The sequence below is a fragment of the Schistocerca piceifrons genome, chromosome 3, assembly GCF_021461385.2.
Source record: "Schistocerca piceifrons isolate TAMUIC-IGC-003096 chromosome 3, iqSchPice1.1, whole genome shotgun sequence".
NCBI classification, from domain to species: domain Eukaryota; kingdom Metazoa; phylum Arthropoda; class Insecta; order Orthoptera; family Acrididae; genus Schistocerca; species Schistocerca piceifrons.
In genome coordinates, this window is record NC_060140.1 from 390,854,450 (window position 1) to 390,875,667 (window position 21,218).

The 21,218-nt window shown below is 40.5% G+C and overlaps 1 protein-coding gene across 1 annotated transcript in view; it reads right to left on the reverse strand.

Moving 5' to 3' along the window:
• Nucleotides 1–10,234, reverse strand: part of LOC124788685 (solute carrier family 22 member 7-like) — a 122,918-nt gene extending 112,684 nt beyond the window's left edge. Inside the window, exon 1 of the mRNA XM_047255967.1 lies at nucleotides 10,099–10,234. Coding sequence (XP_047111923.1) covers nucleotides 10,099–10,113 — 15 coding nt within the window. The 5' untranslated portion in view covers nucleotides 10,114–10,234. The remainder of the gene's footprint in view (nucleotides 1–10,098) is intronic.
• Between the last annotated feature and the right edge of the window lie 10,984 nt (nucleotides 10,235–21,218).

Sequence of the window (21,218 nt, forward strand, 5' to 3'; positions counted from 1 at the left end):
GCACTGCAATACTACCGCCATCTTTGTGTGTGCATATCGCTATCTCATCACTTTTGTCACCTCGGTATATTATTACTATAATAATAATATTATTAATATTAGTGGCAGTGGGAGTGCATGAAGCTCTGGCAGCCTGAAGCCTTCCAATCTCTGCCAATTCAGAATAAAGTGTCGAACAGTCAAATGATTTACGAAGAGTAATTACAGTACCAATTTTTTAACTTTGTTCATTTTAAATGGGGGTAAAGGTTGCGCCTGAAGCAAGTATTGCTGAAAACAGGATTGGTGCTGGGGAAATATGTTTTGTGTCTACCTTACAGGTGGATAGTAAGCTTTCTTTCCTGAGGAGCTGTAGGTAGCACTCTGAACACACTGAAAATTACTGCTTCATCATAAAAATAAAAAAGGTTGTTAGAAATAAGTAGCACCAACTGTCTAATTTACTCATTACTTTGTGGTTAAAAAAAAAACACGTGCAAAAACTAAGTATCGGCAATCTATTCTTATTTTAAAAGTAAAAACGTACAAAGGAAATTCTTATTCATTGTAAACTCTAGTTAGGCAATAATGCTGATGACCATGATGTGGTGAATTGGAGAGAGGAGCTACCAATGCCTAAATTACAATCAGGTATGATGGAGTCAGAAAGGTAGGTAACCACATACCCATACTGTATGTGCACTATAGGTAAAATTTCGTTATTTGATATCCTTCCTGATGTGGCAATTTTAATAGTCAGCAGAGGAATTACTATTATGTTAATTACGTTTCCATAATTTCAGGGGAACAGCAGTATATGAATATAGCAAGAAACATACATATATAAATACTAAGTTTGAACCTTTACAGAGGGTGAATCACCTAAAATTTACACCACAAATATTGCGGAAATGGAAAGTGCTACTGATGTGCGGTTTTCATAGAATGGATTGGCAGTCAGGAGCTCATACTGTTAGCCAATAAACAGAGTGTAATAATAGATAGAAAATGTATCATTTGCGCAAACATACACTTTTTTAAAGGGAGCAATGTCTATTAACATTAAAAATCTAAAATTAGGGTAAATTACAATGTCAGTGGTGTTTGTTGTGGATTCTAGTCCGATGCGTTTACAAGATATTGCATTTTGAAACTTTCCCACACCAACATTTGTTTGTGCCATTCAAACTGCAAAGTTTCTAGGTGTGATGTTTTTATGTTTGCTTGCAATGTGCTTGTGTGTTCCTTGAGTGCACTGCGACTTGATAGTCAATTAGTATGCGACGGTCCATGCAGGAGGTTGTAAGTGGGCGATGTGATTTATCAGAGCACAAAAAGCACAATGCTGATGGGAAATGAGAGTGTAGGAAGAATGTAGTTTGTTCTTGTACGGTGTATGCGGCAAGATATCCCAATAAACGTCAACGATTTCGGCAGTTGTTTATCAACCTCTTCAAACAATTATTTGAAAGTGATAGTGTAACACTTCGACAAAATAACAGAAGGAAACAAGTGAACTTCAGAAGGGGGCAAAATTAATGTTCTTCCTGCTGTTGTTGTTTATTCACACTTTAGCTCCCGTGAAATCGCATGAGGAAGTGGCATGATTCAGGTAAGTGTCCTATGCATTCTCCCCCGACACGATTTCCATGCCTATCACATCTCTCTCCATCAAGAGCTGCAGGGAAACGATTATGACAATCGTGTTAACTTATGTTAAGACAAGATATTCAAGATGTATCATGTATCTTGTTTGGTGATGAAGCGACATTTACCAATCATGGCCAGGTATGCTGCCGAAACATGCACTATTGGTGTGTTGACAATCCCCGTTAGCTTCGTCAGGTGGAACTTCAGTGCCCATGGAGTGTGAACGCGTGGTGTGGGATAGTGAAACATCAGCTCATTGGCTCCTTTTTGATGGACAAAACACTGAACACGCACAAGTATCATGTCCTCCTAACAGACCATCTTCCACGGGTGCTAGAAGACGTTTCTTTACAGACTAGGAGGAACCTGTGGTACCAACATGATGTCCGTCCGGTTGGGTTGGGTTGTTTGGGGAAGGAGACCAGACAGCGAGGTCATCGGTGTCATCGGATTAGGGAAGGAAGTCGTCCGTGCCCTTTCAGAGGAATCACCCCGGTATTTGCTTGGAGTGATTTAGGGAAATCACGGAAAACCTAAATCAGGATGGTCGGAGTCCGTCCGGTCCACAGCACACGAAGTACTACATCAGGTCTCCGCGAATTGGGTCCGAATCGTTGGACTGGATGCAGCGGTCGATACCTTCGATGCCACCTGCACCCGCTGATATTCAGCGATATATTACTGCAGGCTGCCCTGACATATCCGCTGAAATGCTAACATGTGTGTAGCAGTCGTTCCATACCAGACTGCAAGCCTGTATTGCCCGTGATGGAAGTTATTTTGAACCTGACCTGTGATGATCAGTTCTCTCGTTATTGACCAAAATCATAACTAGTATGTGTACTTGTTTTTTCTCTAGTGTGTGCTACCTCGTGTATTGTACAAGTATGGGTATCAGAGCTTGTCAAAATACGATATCTCATAAACGACCCACACTTGAACCCTGAGACAAACACAACTGACATTGTAATTTATCCTGTCTTTAGTTTCTTTATATCAATAGGCACTGTTCCATTTTAAAAAGTTTGGTTTGTACAAAAAATACATTTTTTAATTTTTACTGCGATCTCTTGACTAACAACACGAGCCCGTGACTACCAATCCATTTTGCGAAAACCGCACATCAATAGCACTTTCCATTTCTGCGATCTTTGCGGTGCAAATTTTAGGTGATTCACCTTGTATGCGTATTCCAAGACGAAAGGCACAAAACACTTAAAAAAACTTTCACTTTTGAAAGAATCTTCATTTCTATATACACTCCTGGAAATTGAAATAAGAACACCGTGAATTCATTGTCCCAGGAAGGGGAAACTTTATTGACACATTCCTGGGGTCAGATACATCACATGATCACACTGACAGAACCACAGGCACATAGACACAGGCAACAGAGCATGCACAATGTCGGTACTAGTACAGTGTATATCCACCTTTCGCAGCAATGCAGGCTGCTATTCTCCCATGGAGACGATCGTAGAGATGCTGGATGTAGTCCTGTGGAACGGCTTGCCATGCCATTTCCACCTGGCGCCTCAGTTGGACCAGCGTTCGTGCTGGACGTGCAGACCGCGTGAGACGACGCTTCATCCAGTCCCAAACATGCTCAATGGGGGACAGATCCGGAGATCTTGCTGGCCAGGGTAGTTGACTTACACCTTCTAGAGCACGTTGGGTGGCACGGGATACATGCGGACGTGCATTGTCCTGTTGGAACAGCAAGTTCCCTTGCCGGTCTAGGAATGGTAGAACGATGGGTTCGATGACGGTTTGGATGTACCGTGCACTGTTCAGTGTCCCCTCGACGATCACCAGTGGTGTACGGCCAGTGTAGGAGATCGCTCCCCACACCATGATGCCGGGTGTTGGCCCTGTGTGCCTCGGTCGTATGCATTCCTGATTGTGGCGCTCACCTGCACGGCGCCAAACACGCATACGACCATCATTGGCACCAAGGCAGAAGCGACTCTCATCGCTGAAGACGACACGTCTCCATTTGTCCCTCCATTCACGCCTGTCGCGACACCACTGGAGGCGGGCTGCACGATGTTGGGGCGTGAGCGGAAGACGGCCTAACGGTGTGCGGGACCGTAGCCCAGCTTCATGGAGACGGTTGCGAATGGTCCTCGCCGATACCCCAGGAGCAACAGTGTCCCTAATTTGCTGGGATGTGGCGGTGCGGTCCCCTACGGCACTGCGTAGGATCCTACGGTCTTGGCGTGCATCCGTGCGTCGCTGCGGTCCGGTCCCAGGTCGACGGGCACGTGCACCTTCCGCCGACCACTGGCGACAACATCGATGTACTGTGGAGACCTCACGCCCCACGTGTTGAGCAATTCGGCGGTACGTCCACCCGGCCTCCCGCATGCCCACTATACGCCCTCGCTCAAAGTCCGTCAACTGCACATACGGTTCACGTCCACGCTGTCGCGGCATGCTACCAGTGTTAAAGACTGCGATGGAGCTCCGTATGCCACGGCAAACTGGCTGACACTGACGGCGGCGGTGCACAAATGCTGCGCAGCTAGCGCCATTCGACGGCCAACACCGCGGTTCCTGGTGTGTCCGCTGTGCCGTGCGTGTGATCATTGCTTGTACAGCCCTCTCGCAGTGTCCGGAGCAAGTATGGTGGGTCTGACACACCGGTGTCAATGTGTTCTTTTTTCCATTTCCAGGAGTGTAAAATCGCCGAAAACTTCGAGTTTTACATGCTTGAATATAACTAACTGTCCGCTCACGTATTTCGAAAACAACCACTTCTGCTTTGTTTCGTTTTGCGTTCAACGTGCGGCTGGCAATGACAGTGCATATGTTACCGGGCTGATAAAAACTGTTTTTGTAATCACGCTTGACAACTGCATGGCGTACGCTCTATGTTTATATCACTGTACGTGACAGCCGGCAAGCAGCTATGCGTTACTGGCAGCGTCAGCGCGGTCTCCCGCGTTATGTGATTGTGGATTAGATGGTAGGTTAGTAGTTCTAGAGGGCACAGTCGTTAAAGCAGATAAAGTCTTTAGTCCGTGTGTGTATGTGTAAGTATGACTGCATGTGTGTTGTGAGGGGAAGGGGGTCGACAGCAGAAATTTGTTAACAGAAGGAGTGTGTCAATGAAGTGTTTGTATGAGGTCAGTAGTCATTTCTGGTTTATTGCCTGTTGGCTCTGCTTTGCTTTTATGAGAATGTGTGGGACTGTTACAGACAAGTGCGGGCCGTCATTTGGACAACTGTTCGGGTTTCTTTTCTGTTTGTAAGACAGTTAGGACCGGTTTGAATTGGGTTACTGTAGTCTTGGATTTTGGAGGTCGTTTCAGGCATAAATAAGAGTGTTGTTGAGATTATTATACACGACAGCGGCAAGAATAAATCAGCGCTCCATTACTCACACGGTGATTTATTTTGGGAGTGTTGGGTACACGTTTTTATTCCTTTTTAGGTCTTTACCAAAACTGCTGTCCACTTTGTATTGTAAGAGGCTTCATTTTCAATTTTATAAGCCTTAGTACCTGATTCCAGGTTTTCCAAACAAGTTTACCAGTTAACGCAAGTCGGATGGTTAAAAACTGACTTGATGAAGTACACGATAATGTAAAAGAAATGAGAGAGCAACAACAAAATTTTTTTAGAGGCTAATCTGATGAAAGTATCAGTATGGAAAATAGGTCAGGAATCACCGTCGATGTTGAGGTTCAGTTCGTCATACTGCATGTCCCACTAGCATAGTGGCTAACAATTTACAACCAATATACGGAATTCATTTATAGCCAACGGTGCCTTTAAAATAGATTCTCTTATGTTCGCTGAGGTTTCGGAATTTCAGCCGGATCATGTTGAGTTCTTGCCACAATTTTATTGAATATTCAGTACGCCGGGAAAACTTCAAGAATGACATTTACTCCAATAACTTTTGTCTTAAAGTACTGACTGTTGGTGGAGTTACAAGTGAGGATGTTCTAATTACAGGTGCAACTAACATAAAAGCAGACTTTGCACTGATAACCTAGTCTATCCCCTCCCCCCCCCCCCAACCCCGCCCACCCCTACCGTCTCCCATTGCCGACCACTGTCCTCAATCCATCTGAAAATAAGATACATTCCGATGCGCCACATCAGTTATCAGTCCCATGAAAGCCTGCCTTTTAAGTTGGGTATCTACTGAGATGAGAGGTCCAAATTGATTTGCGATGAAAGCTGCTGGTGGTAGAAGGAAACTTGAGTGTCCGCTGATACCGTAACTCAGGCTGCGTGTACATTCACCTGCAAATGCTGCAGCGGTGTAATGGAAGGGGATGTGGTTATAAAGCCCTCATCGTGCAAGTCGTGTTTCCACTCAGCATAATTAGTAGGAAATTTTAGGCTATGCTTCTACTACTGGAAGACAATTGCAGTCCATGAGGTACGAACGTAACGGGTGGTTCAAAAATGTTCAAATGTGTGTGAAATCTTATGGGACTTAACTGCTAAGGTCATCAGTCCCTAAGCTTACACACTACTTAACCTAAATTATCCTAAGGACAAACACACACACACCCATGCCCGAGGGAGGACTCGAACCTCCGCCGGGACCAGCCGCACAGTCTATGACTGCAGCGCCTTAGAGTGACGAGTGGGTTCCTTGGTCCAGAAACATTAATTTGCCTACGCTTGATACATGTCTCATGCTAATTAACCTTTATTATGAGGAGAATTAAAGGAAATATTTACGTTCTCGCTCGCGCCTAAGTCACTCGAAGATACGAAATATGACGTAAAGCGAAGAAATGTTGCAATGAGATACGTTTCTGCGAAACTCCTATTGATTTCCATTTAGTAAATTGTGGTGAAGATGCTACTTTCAGTCGCTGCCGATTACAGTACACTCCTTTTATTAACTGGGTTGAATCCTACTAAGTCTACCAGTGGTTCTTCGCTATAACGGATGTTTCAAAATGAATATCGGAGTTTTAAGACGTTGAAGAATTTACTGCTTTCAACGTACAATTACAAATAATATATCAATTGAAAGAGAAACTCAAACAGTTTTCTTACAAGTGTTCAATGCGAGCAGTATTCGTCATACGTCACACATTGTGACGATACGAGTGTTCGTCCTAAACGTTGATGAGCGTGTGTGGAGTAACTGTTGCAACAACTTCTTCAATCCTGTTCTTCAGTCGGGTAGATCAGCTGTTAGCGGAGGCTGAAACACACGATCCTCTATAAACATCCATAAATAAAATTCGTCTGGCTCCAGATCGGGTGAACGTGGAGGCCATACGGAACACGCTCTGTGGTCGGATACAACGTCGTTTATCAGTCCCATACTGAGTTACACTAGTGAGGCGGCCCACCCTCTTCCTACCAAATAATTTTCTGTAGTTCGGCTTCTCCCAACTGAGGAAAGCACCATAGCTTTAGCGCATCACATTCATTGCATGCAGTTCCCACTGCAATGTACCCTCGCTGACACGTGGGATGGACCTTCATTCACTGTCTGCAGCAGTTCTTGTCGGGTTATAAGCCATTTTGATTCGCAAAGCCGGCCGAAGTGGCCGTGCGGTTAAAGGCGCTGCAGTCTGGAACCGCAAGACCGCTACGGTCGCAGGTTCGAATCCTGCCTCGGGCATGGATGTTTGTGATGTCCTTAGGTTAGTTAGGTTTAACTAGTTCTAAGTTCTAGGGGACTAATGAGCTTAGGAGTTGAGTCCCATAGTGCTCAGAGCCATTTGAACCAACCATTTTTTGATTCGCAAAACGAGTATCCTGTCCCTCTCAGTCAGGATCTTTTTCAGACCACAATTCTGACGTCGTATTTCGTGGAAACGTGAGTTACACACTGCTTGTAGACACGGTGACAGTGCGTCGTGGAACACCAACAAATCTACCAGCTTCATACACCTTACGGGAGGTGCCACGGCCAAACAAGATTTCCGCTTTTTGCAACACGGTTCTTCATGAAACCCGAAAGAAAAAGGTCGCACGACGTTAGACCAAGCGACTTGAGGGACCAGGGGAACAGAGCCATATCATCTTCACCACTACACCCAATCCAGTGAAGCGGAAGTTTGTTGTTTAGGTAGCGACGAACGTCTATGCTCCAATGAGTGGCTACCCCGTCTTGTAGGATGAAATTCTCCGTATTAGCAGTCACTTGTCGAAACAATAACATCTGCAACACATCGAGGTAAGAGGTACCAGACTCAGAAGGAAAACAGCCCATACAGCTTCGTCTGTGACACTGCACAGAAAACGTTACCTTCAGCGAATCTCGTTCATGCGCCACAATTAAATGTGAATTTTCAGTGCCCCGCTCTCTCATACTGTGGCGATTACGCTTTCCAGACAAATATAAGACTACTTCGTCGCTGAATATCAGCTCAAACGCGAAACGTTCATTCTCAACTGCTTCCTGCATTGTGATGCAAAACCGAAGGCGACAGCCATAATCTTCCGGTTTCAATTTTTGCACGAACTGCGAACGGTACGGTTTGAAATGTAAACGCCTACACTGAATCTTCCATACAGTTTCCTGCGTTATTAAAAGTTCGTGGCTTGCACGGGCCGTTGATTTCTTTTTGGACTGCGTAAGAAATTTTCCCTCATTCTCTCCACGCATGCATCTAGCACACGATCGAGTGGTGCTTTTCTGTTTACAAATGGAACCTGTATCCCTAACTGTTTGATTCCAACGCACAGCGCTCTGCTTACATGGTGGTTCTTTTGCATAAATCCTTCTGAATGTATTCGCGGGGCTGATTTAGAGCCCAAGCGACCCAAGTTGCCGCTTGGCTTGTCAAGATAAGAACAGCGCCAGAGGTGTCACATCTTTAAGATTTCTACGTAGGACGAATTGCAATTAGTAGGGGCTGCTTGGGGCGCCCAAGCCGAGGGGAGCGGTAGGGGTACAAAAGCGCGAGATCTGAGCACTGTGCGTATCACAATTAGCAGCGGAGACTGGCACGGGTGGAAGTGTGCGAGAGAAAAGGGTTGGAAGGGAGGGAGGGGGGCGCGAAGAAGTCTCTTGTATGAAAAAATGTTCTCGAACTGGCCCTGATTTTCCAACATACAATAACTCTTTTCCCGCTTTGTCCCCATTTTATAACGCCACTTGATAGGCACAGTGCGAAGAGGGCGAGTTTAAGATTCTATTCACGCATCAGTCATATTGTCCATTTAACACTTCGGAAAATACAGAACTCTGGAAACGAATGAATAACTCATAGTAGCCCTGTACTATCTTGCGTCATCCCATCCCATTCGTCCCGGTTTGGCTAGTGCTCCGTAGCGTCTTGGTGTGCCAAACAAGTTTCTGACAAGTAAATGTTTAGTTGACAGTAATAGAAATTTAATATTCGATTTCGACTCTGAAGTGGCATGATTACGTTTGCTTGAAAGTCAATCTCATTTCAAGTAAATTACTATTCCCCTCGGCATTAAAGGCTTTCTAAAACATATTCTCCCTAAAGATCCCATGACATTTTCAAGAAAACGACTACTATGGTAAATGTGGGACATTCTGTACGGAAACAGTCAAGAGGCCCCGTTACCTCTACTCAAATGGTTCAAATGGCTCTGAGCACTATGGGACTTAACTTCTGAGGTCATCAGTCCCCTAGAACTTAGAACTACTTAAACCTAACTAACCTAAGGACATCACACACATCCATGCCCGAGGCAGGATTCGAACCTGCGACCGTAGCGGTCGCGCGGTTCCAGACTGTAGCGCCTAGAACCGCTCGGCCACCCCGGCCAGCTTACCTCTACTAATTTTTCGAAATAAATTTCAGTCGTCAGTTGGAAACACATTTTCATTACTCATTACCGGGTTCAAAAAAGTAATCTGTCATTTTCTGAAACTTAGTACTGATTTAGCAGACGTCAGTATCTTCTCCATAATGACATGATAGTCCAGATATGTGCACCACTTATTAATTTGTCGAAATCGGTAAAGCGTAATAATTTTTTTTTGCAACCGACGACTGAAGTTTATCCCGAGAAATATATATTACAGTTGCTGAAAATTACAGCCGTGAATATAATGATACCACAACTATTGTATTGCTGATAGAGCAGAAGTTTTGTGGCAAGTACACGATTCGGTTACCAGTTTACATGTGCAGTAACGAAGTCGAGTCTTCATTCACGCCTATCGAACAACAGAGAAGTGGGTTAAGTCCCGCTGTGTTATTAACGCCAAGGGCTTTTGATCCTCCTCAAAGTTTCTTTTCCGCTACTGCACATTCTTCAGAACATGATTATCGATTGTCAGTTACTCAAGAACGGCCCTCCTCTAGATGATTCAAGAACCAGAACGGGGACAATGAGGTAGAGACGATTTGAATAGCGAAAAACTGCAACAGCTTGGAATATTTTAGGCTGACGAGTTCTTTCGCGTTTTCCTTAACACTTGCTGATAATAAGTGCCACAACAGCGATTCCCAATGCAAAAAGTATAACTGAATTGTAAGAAAAAAAGGTTCGAGTACTCACGTCGTTGCCCAGCATGACGGATGCGTCGTGTTGCACTTCACTCGACGAGCCAGCGACCGCACAGCCTGTTATGCAGAAACTAGAGGCAGACACTCAGGTTCTATTACCACGTTATCAGACCATAGAAGTAGGCGGAAGGACAACAACTCCCCTAACTCCCTACTATCGCCCGACCACGCCGCCGCATATATTTGCTGCCATCTGGGGCGTTTGTACTAATTGCAAGCCATCCTGATATCACCTCGTTACGAGCGAACACACAACTACTCACAAAAGGCCACGTGCAGACAAGCACCTGAACCCGTGAGCCTATGAAGGCAGCGCTAACCCATATCACCTTCATTGTTAAAATGTTGCATATCGTCTCCATTTGAAGCAGTTAAAGGTAAACCGGTAGACTCCCCGGCAGGAAAGAACTGCTCGTCCGCACATCTGTTTCTTTGTTTTGTTCTCTGCTCACGTAACCTGTAATGGTAGCTTTCCGTACCTCAATATGTAAACGTTCCTTAAGGGTACTTTTACACAACTGAGGCGTTTCTCGTGTTGGCAATGATTAATAACGCATCTTGATGCTTAAGTGACGTCTAATTTGAATATAAATACAAACTTCCGATGTCTACGTCTGATACCTTGTAAGCTGGAAGCCAAATAAAAATGAAAGTACATAGGCTTCGGAAATAATGTTCTGAGATGTCCAGGTTTTGTTCACAATTTTAAGTATCTTGGATACCAAGCTCTTTCCTGTATACAGGTGTTGCATAGTGTGGAATAATTTGATCGGTGGAAGTACTTATCAAAAAAAGAATAACTAGCCCAATAAGCATGTGCCCGTAAACGAATACTTTCTGAGATGGTGGCACTTGGTCATAAAAGTGACGAAAAGACGTTTCGTTGCGGACCTGAGTAGAGTCGTTGCATTGGTGCGCCGTCGACGCGTGCGACAGTATCTACTAACGCCTTTTTATGTTCGTCAGAGTGCTTTATAAATACATGGAACTGAGTTTTAGGTTGTCTGCTATCAATTACGTTGTCACTTTCAGTGACGCTAATGTGTGTTACTGTACAGTAAATTAGGCCCAACTTCGGGTTCTGATTTTTATTTTACTTTACACATCTAGCTCTGTAGAACCAAATTGAGGAGCAAATCTCCAAGGTCTTGGAACATGTCAGTACATGAAATTATAACATAAAAGTAATAACATAAAAAATAGAATGTTTATTAACACAAAAGAGACATGCCATAAGTTTATGTAAACTCAAACAACAATATAATGCAGGAATCAGCTTAATTTTTAAAGGAACTCCTCGGCAGAATAGAAGGAGTGAGGAAGCTCTTCAGTTTCGATTTGAAAGTGTATGGATTACTGCTAAGATTTTTGAATTCTTCTGGTAGGTTATTGAAAATGGATACAACATTATACTGCACACCTTTTTGCACAAGTTTCTAGGAAGTGCGATCCAAATACAGATTGGATTTCTGTCTATTATTAACTGAGTGAAAGCTGCTAATTCTTGGGAATAAGTTGATATTGTTAATAAGAAACACACACACACACACACACACACACACACACACACACACACATATATATATATATATATATATATATATATATATATATATATATATATATATTCTGAGGCCAATGTCAGAATACCCAGACTAATGAACAGGGGTCGAACTTACACCACTTATTGCCCGAACCGCCTGTTTCTGAGCCAAAAATATCTTTTGAGAATGGGAAGGGTTAACCCAAAGTATAATACTATTCCTCATAAGCGAATGAAAATAAGCAAGAGTGGACTACTTTTCATGTCCAACTATCACTTACTTCAGATAACTTTCGAATAGTAAAAATGGCAGCATTACGTCTTTGAACAAGATCCTGAACGTGGGCTTTCCACGACAGCTTACTATCTATCTCAATACCTAGAAGTTTGAAATCACGTGCCCATTCTGTGAAATTAAAATGTCGGGTTTTGTTGAATTGTGTGTTAGAAACGGTAAAAACGAAGTCTTACTGTGATTTAGCGTTAGTTAATTTTCTACAAGCCATGAACTTATGTCATGAACTGCCCTATTTGGAACAGTGTCAATGTTGCACACAACTTCCTTTATTACAAATTATCATCACAAAACAGAAATATTTTAGAATCACCTGTAATACTAGAGGGCATATCATTTAAATAATAAGGAACAGGAGTGGTTGCAGCACTGATCCCTTGGGCACTCCTCCCCCCCCCTCCCCACAAACTCAGACCCCATAGCAAAGCCAGTCTCGACACTGAGGATAATGACTTTTGCTGCCTGTTGTTACAATAAGAGGTGAATCAACTGTGAGCTACTCCCCGTATTCCATATCGGTCCAACTTCTGGAGCAATATTTTCTGATCAACACAATCAAACGCCTTAGTTAAATAAAAGATCATACCTTGCGTTCGAAACCTTTTGTTTAATCCATCCAGTACCTCACAGAGAAAAGAGAATGTAGCATTTTCAGTTGTTAAACCACTTCTAAGACCGAGCTGTACATCTGATAGCAAATTATGCAAAATAAAATGATCAATTATCCTTATATATACAGCCTTTTCAATAACATTAGCAAACAATGATGGCATAGAAATAGGACTAAAATTGTCTACATTATCCCTTTCTTCCCTTTTTATAAAGAGGCTTTACTACTGAGCACATTAGTAGTTCAAGAAACTGACCATTCTTAAAGGAAAAAACTACAAATATGCCTGAGCAAGCGCTAACATGTGCAGCACAGTACTTTAATACTCTCCTAGGCACTCCATCATATCTATAAGAGTCCTTAGTTTTCATTGACTTAATTATTGACTCAATGTCAAAATGGGTAAAATGGCTCTAAGCACTATGGGGCTTAACATCTGATGTCATCAGTCCCCTAGACTCAGAACTACTTAAACCTAACTAAGGACATCACACACATCCATGCCCGAGGCAAGATTCGAACTTGTGACCGTAGCAGCAGCGCAGTTCCGGACTGAAACGCCTAGAACCGCTCGGCCACAGTGGCCGGCGACTCAATGTCCCCTTTGTCCGTAACACAGAGGAGCATTTCAGACATCAATCTTGGAAAGGCATTTTCCAAGACAGTTATATGATTCCCTGTAGAAACTATGTTTTTATTTAATTCACCAGCAATGTTCAGAAAGTGATTGTTAAATATAGTGCATACCTCTGACTTATCAGTAACAGAAATATTTTTACTACCAACTGGTTTTATATCGTCGACACTTCCCTCATGACTGACCATATGGTTTACATTTTATCCTGTGAATTAGGTATTCTATTTGCGTACCACGTACTCTTTGCCTTCCTATGAAAATTCTTAAGTACTTTACTATACTGTTTGTAATGGGCTACTGTAGCTTGATTTGGACTACTTTTAACGTTTTGATGTAATTCCCACTTTGTTCTACGAAATATCCTTATCCTACTAGCCAGCCACCCAGGCTATTACCCTGTTTAGAACGTTCTAATGGAAAGCAACTTTCAAAGAGCGTGAAAAATATTTTAAGGAAAGCTTTATATTTGCATCTATGCTATCGGCATTATAAACATCCTGTAACTCTTGTCCCTTAACGAGGTTTAAAAATCTCTCTATCCTCATTGAATTAGCTTTTCTAGATAGTTTGTAATTATATATAACATTTGTTTGAGTGCAAAAACCTTTTAGAGTTAAAATTTGTGCATCGTGATCTGAAAGGCCATTAACCGTACTACTAACAGAAAGCCCTTCTAGTAATGAAGAATGAATAAAAATATTGTCTATGGCTGTGCTACTTTAGATTAGATTAGATTCAGTTTTCGTTCCATACACCCAAAAAAGGAGATGATTCGCGTGGGTGTGGAAAGTCAGAAAGTATAACATAAAAACATAAAACATTTGAATATAATACTTCCTACCATGATCATTTGTCAGGAGATTGTCGAAATAGGTGAATACACTGCAGTAAACTGGAACAGCTAATATTTACAGGATTAACACACTAGATTAGATTAGATTAGGTTTTCGTTACATAGATCCGTGCTGAGGAGATCCTCATGGATGTGGAACATGTCACTTTTTTTTAAGCTGAAATAACAATACTAATAGTATGAGTATATACAATATATCATTTTTTAAGTTGAAATAACAATACTAACAGTATGAGTATATACAATACATCATTTGTTTCTATTGAAAAATTCGTGAATGGACTAGGAGTTGGCCACTAGTAAGTCTTTCAGGCTCCTTTTAAACTGATCTTTATTTGTAACTGAATTTTTTATGTTTGCTGGCAAATTATTGAGTATGTGTGTTCCTGAGTAGTGGACCCCTCTTTGAAATGAGCTGTTTGTTGGAAAAAGAGATATATTATTTAGGACACATTACATTAAGGAATAAATATACTGAGAGGCCGTAGTTAGTATACCCAATTCTTTGAAGAGGTTGCTACAGGACATCCGTGAATTTACTCCACAAATAATACACATTACACGCTTTTGGACTCTGAAAACTTTTGTTTGACTTGAAGGATTATCGCAAAATATTATACCATTATATACTGTCAGAATGAAACATTGCTATGCACTATTAATAAATTTGTCATACAAACATTCTTAATCTTGACTGTGGTGATCAAGCGCTGCCAAAACTGAAATCTGACAGACATTTTTACTTAAGCTGGCTTAACAGTCTCTGTTAAGATATTCATCTAAAAAAAGGTCTTTCAAACTCTGTTTAAACTGTGCTGTATCTGAAACCAAGTTTTTAATGGTTGCTGGTAATTTATTGAAAATGTGTGTTCCTGAATATTGGAACCCTTTTTGGACCAAGATAAGTGATTTTAGGTCTTTATGTAGATTGTTCTTATCCCTAGTACTGATACTATGTATTGAGCTATTGGTTGGAAATGAAGATATATTACTTGCAACACATTCTATCAAGGAATAAATATACTGAGAAGCAGTGGTTAGAATACCAAGTTCCTTGAACAGGTTTCTACATGATGTTCTTGTATTTACAAAACAAATGATTATTATCACTCGCTTTTGCACCCTAAAAACTTTTGCTCGGTTTGATGAGTTACCCCAGAATATGTTCCTATTTGACATAATAGAATGAATGTAATCAATATTTATATCTCCTACATCTGATATCATTCTCACTGCAAATATAGACTCGTTCAGGCGCTTAAGCAGTTCTGTGGTATGCACTTCCCGACTGAATTTATTATCCAGTTGTAATCCTAGAAATTTAGCACTGTCAACCTCTTAGATCTGCATCCCTCCATGTGTTATACATACATTGGAAGGAAATCTCTTACGTGTTCTGAACTGCATATAGTGGGTTGTCTCTAAGTTTAATGGCAATGAATTAGTTTTAAACCATTTATTAATGTCAGTGAAAATTTGATTAGCAGCTATTTCTAAATGTCTGCTTGACTTGCTACTTATTGCGATGTTTGTATCGTCTGCAAACAAAACAAAGTTAGCATCTGGCAGTATAACAGACGAGAGGTCATTAATTTACAGAAGAAAAAACAATGGGAGCAATATGGAACCTTGACGAACACCACATGTAATTAATTCCTATTTAGATGAAGACTGACTGCTTACTGCAAAGGTATTTTTCAATGACACCCTTTGTTTCCTGTTAGGTAGATAAGACTCAAACCATTCCGCAGTATTGCCAGTGACACCATAATATTCTAATTTACTTAAGAGAATGCTGTGGTTCACACAGTCTAAGGCTTTTGACAGGTCACAGAATATGCCAGTCGCCTGTAATTTATTATCTAATGAATTAAGTACATTCTCACTGTAAGTGTAAATAGCTTTCTCTATATCAAACCCTTAAGAAATCCAAACTATGACTTGGACAATATATCATATGCAGTCAGATGCTTAAGGAGACATTTGTACACAACCTTTTCAAATATTTTTGAGAATGGCGGCAAAAGTGAAATTGGTCGACTGTTTGATGGTATCTCTTTATCCCCCTTCTTGTAAAGAGGATTAACTTCAGCATATTTTATCCAATCTGGAAATGTTCCGCTGATGAGAGACTGATTACACAAATAACTTAACCATGAACTCAACTCACATGAGCACTGTTTGATTAACCTCGTTGATATGTTACCACACCCACTGGAATACTTAGATTTTAAGGATTTTATGATGGATGCTATTTCTTTGGGAGATGTAAGTGCCATTTCCATTTTACTGAAGTTATTTTTAAAGACTGGTCTCAGATACTCCAGTGTACCAAACCTGATAACCCGAAGCTGTCAGTAACAGAAATGAAAGTATCTGTTTAAGAGGGTTGCAACACTATATGCATTTGTTACCAAAGTCTCATTTATTTTTAGAGCTATCTTTTCCTCTTCCTTTTTGGCTCCACCTGTCTTTGTCTTCACTATATCCCATACAATTTTTATTTTGTTGCCTGATATTTTTCTCGTAATAAAGCTGCTTCGATTTCTGGATTACTTGCTTCAATATTTTTCAGTATTCTTTGTAATGCATTACGATTCTAACACCAGAACTGTTCCTAGATAGTAGATATAGTCTCCTTTTTGTCCCATATAATGTTTTTATTCCTTGTGTAATCCACAGTTTACTTTTTGACTTCTGTGTGATTTGAGTTACTTATAGTGGAAAACAATTTTCAAAAGAGGAGATAACTTTATTGATGAATGCTTTGTATTTTTAAATTGAGTCAGACGTATTGTAAACGTCTATGCAGTCTATGTCTTTGAGCAACCTCCTAAAATTCTCAAGTTTTGACTGATTTATTACCCTCCTGTACTCAGATTTAATAGATCTTTTATCCTGACAAGTTTCAACATTTAACACAAGATGGTGCTTGTCATGATCAAATAGCCCATTTGCTATTGGTTTTGTGATATGACTTTTTCCCTAGATTTGTATACAAAGATATCATCAATAAGAGTATCAGAGCATTTACATATTCTAGTTGCAAGGTTCATAGTGGGAACTGAATTGAATGATGGTGTTACTGATGGCAATAATTGTTCACTGACAGAGCTTTTCAATAAATTCACATTAAACTCACCAGCAACCACTATTGCCTTGTTTTTTTTTACCATAAGATGAGACAACAGAGCTTTTAGATTTTTTATGAAGAGGTTAAAATATCTTGAAGGTAATCTTATACCCAGTATTATAAAAGACTTATTATGAAATACTGCATCTGTTGTACAAGTTTCTAAGTGCTGCTCTGAGCAAAATTTATTAATATCAGTGTTCTTGAAATCAAAACATTTTCTGACAGATGTGGCAACTTCTCCTTTCCTCACATTTTCTCTACAGAAGTAAGAAGGTAACTTGAAAACTGTAGCATATGACATGTCTATACCAGTGGTCACATAATGTTCAGTGAGGCAGATTATATCAACTGGTTTGCTCAACTCTAATTCTTCAACACAAATAAGCAACTCATTAAGCTTATCCCTTAGTCCTCCAGCATTCCGATGCAATAAGGATAACTGATTATGTGCACTGGCTGAATTACAACCGGAAGAACCGAATTTTCCTATAAATCTTTGAGTATCTCTAGTTTCAATCAGAGGCCGTCTGCATGAATTGTGTACATTAAAATTTGCTTTCTAGTTTCCTGTTTTATCAATTTGAATGTCATTTTCAGCCTGTCTTTGCTTCTGCCTTCCCTACCCTAAAAAAATTGCTGATCAGTCACTTGTAACCACTGGTACTTTACCACTTGTGACAGTGCCCCCCATTAAGTAATTTGCTACTAGCCCAGTCAGTTTTTCCTTCCCATTCCTGTTGAGGTGAAGGCCATGTCTAGAATCGTCCCACCTGCTGATAGAGTTAACAGGAACCGCACTGATATGAGACCATTGACCTGATCCAAGCAGCTGTTCCACCTCTAAATTAACTCTCCTAACAGAAGAGTTTATATGAATCTACTCATGGCGCCTCAGAACAGACACAAGCCCAACACCACTATGTTTCGTTGCTGATGCTGTCTTTACCAGGTCACTCTCAATTGAATAATTAGTTTGTATCTATGCTGTTGCCCGCCCCACGCACTATTAGCACGGTGTCTTCCATTGTGAAGTGTTTGAAAAGTGAACCTATATCCTCTATCACCTGACCCAGACTAGCACTAGGTTTAAAAAATCTTATGACATAGTAACCTGACCATAGTTCATCCTGCAACAGTTGGCCAACACCTCTATTATGTGAACTACCTAACAACAAAACTTTCTTCTTCTACACAACTTTTTCTGACTTATTACTTTTCAAACACTTTTTGAAAGTTGGTTGCGTCCAGTCTACTCCTGTAACTACTTGTGGCTCATCAGTTTCCAACTGTGACAACAGATCAAACCTGTTTTCCACATTGACAACCACACTATCTGAGAACGCCCTATTCCTATTTCTTCTATAACCTGTTGTCACTCCCCACCTTTCTTTTGCCTTTTCCCCCCTTAACCTTTCCAGGTCTTGTTTCGCTTTATCTAGTTCCGCCTGAAGGGCAGCAATCTTGCCCTCCTGTTACACTATCTTCCTATCTCTACAGCAAATCCTACACAACCAATGAGTCATGTTTATTTTTTCAATTCCCACGCCGCTACAGTCGTCCACATGAAAGAAACTGCAATAACCCTCACACCACACCTTGGAACTAACAATCCTAAGGCATGTCATACACTTTTCACTCCTAGCAAACAAATTTTAGCTTAAATCAAGAATAACGTCCTAGACTACTCAATTAATATATTAAATTTCTTTGAAAGTTTAGGCCTAAGGTTCGGATACTAATTCAAAACCTCTGGAGAAACAAAAACAGTTTAACATGTATTGTTTATGTGACGATACAAAAAGTAAACCAAGAACTGAGCCCACACTATATAAACCTTTCACTTATTTCGGAACAAATACTTCGACTACTTACTGGAGAATCAAATGGATAGCGCATAACAGTACAGCAACAACACAAACTTTACTTTATCGAAATAATCACGTAACTTACAGTATACCAGAACGTAAACTGTTCCTCTGCACCCTGGTTGGAAAAATACACACTCTGTATTAGATCATAAGAATTTAGAAGATATTCCAACATCCTTTTTCTTGCACAATCACATGTAAAATTAGTGTTGAAGTCACCGCATGTAACTAATTTTCGGTTTTGGTACTTCCTGTACTTCCTGAGCTAAAAACCCTCTCTAGCTTAAGCAGAAATGCTCTGAAGTCAAAGTTAGAAGACCTGTAAACACCAAGAATTAAAAGATTAGTTTTAATTGAATTCAACTGCCCCTGCACAGCATTCAGATACCTCTTCAGTGCATTGCCGCGATACGTCTATGGACTCAAATGGAATACTGTTCGTATCATACGACCTACTTATACAAATGACTTCAATTTTGTGTTTACTGTTGTTATGGTACTTGTATGTACACGTGATTCTATACATTTCCTTTTGCCATTTCCACAACTTGTTAGCAACTGACGTCCACTACAGCATCAGTGATATGATGAATACGATTTTCTGTATGCTCTAGAAAATGGAAGTAGCCTGAAAGCCTGGGCCCATTTTTCCAGCGTCTTAGAGACACAGGTTGTGTAACAACGTAAAAGATAAAAAATACCACGCATCACTCAGTCCGCGCCCCAGAGATGGAGGAGCTGTCCTACATTTAGTAGAAGAATGAAAAAATTACTTAAAAAAACAATTGGTCAAACGTTAAGTGAAATGATTTGTCTAAAAGTAAGAAGTAAAACACAGTAGAGAAATATTTGACACACCGCTTTTGCTGTACATGATTCCGCGCATCATCCAAAGGACAGTCAAGTTTTTCTCTAATCTATTTCATTTCTTACTTTCAGACAAATCATTTCACAAAACATTTGAACGATTGTTCTTCAATTCTTTATATTTTCAATTTTTCTTCAGAAAGTGTGACACATGTTTCGTAGCGACTTCTGTTCTCGAAATGTCTCGAATTTAATGTTGAATTCGAAGGAAACCATTTTGACAGATAAATATCACACTGGCATAACTTAATGTGTGCAAAATTGCTAGGCATTGAAAGGATGAACTTTTTGACACTTCATTTACATATCTAGTAGCAGCAATTGTTTAAATATTTCACTTAGCCCTCAAATCAATAATTAATTATTTCTTTATTACCTTGATTACTTTGAAGCAAATAAACACTTCTTCTGCGGAAACTATATCGCACTCTAGTCAATTTAATACTCGATTGCCTGTTATCATCTCTTCGTTAGGTTATTAAAATTCGGGTAAAAATTCATTGTATAATTTTCCTTCAAGTCAGTAATACAGTTCTTCTCAATTATCGTGACCACTTTTTTTGTAAAACTAAACTTCACGCTATTCAGTTTATATCCCATTTGTTCATTTTCCACTCTTCGTTTGGCTGTTACAATTCGCATAAAAAATTCTTAGATCACTAATTAATTCTTTCTTAATTACCCGTATTAGTTTCAATCGGATCAACTATTTCTTGCAAAACAAGATCGCTAGGCAATTTGATACGCCCTATCTCCATTTCTTACTCTTCCTCTGTCTGTGGATTTTCGGACAAAAACCTATTGCGTAAGTAGAGAGTCTCGGTTTCGCTGAGCTCAAAGATTTGACCAGGAACATGTTACCAGAGCGTGAAGACTGACACTAGCGGCGTATGTGAGTCACACTTTGGTCTGACGGATACTTCATGAACTGTTTTTGTACTACAAATCATGCCCCATTCCTTACGCCCAAGAATGGACGTCACAGTGAACACCACGTATGGACGGGCGTCATGAATAGAGGTCACGTTGATCCACTTTTCTGCACAACTGATCATTCGGTATTATGCTCTTCTCGATAGTCTATTGAGTTATTTTATTCATGACGTCCAGTTCACATGATCGACTTCAAAACTGTATAAGCATATATTCATAAACTGTTGCGGCAGTCCAAGTCATATAATACGCTGAAGTACATAAAATCATCCAAAACATAACCACAACCAAAACGAGTAGTGGTACTGAACCGGATAGTGTTATTATTAACAGTAGACATTTATCTGCTTACCCCTATTCATTCTCCATT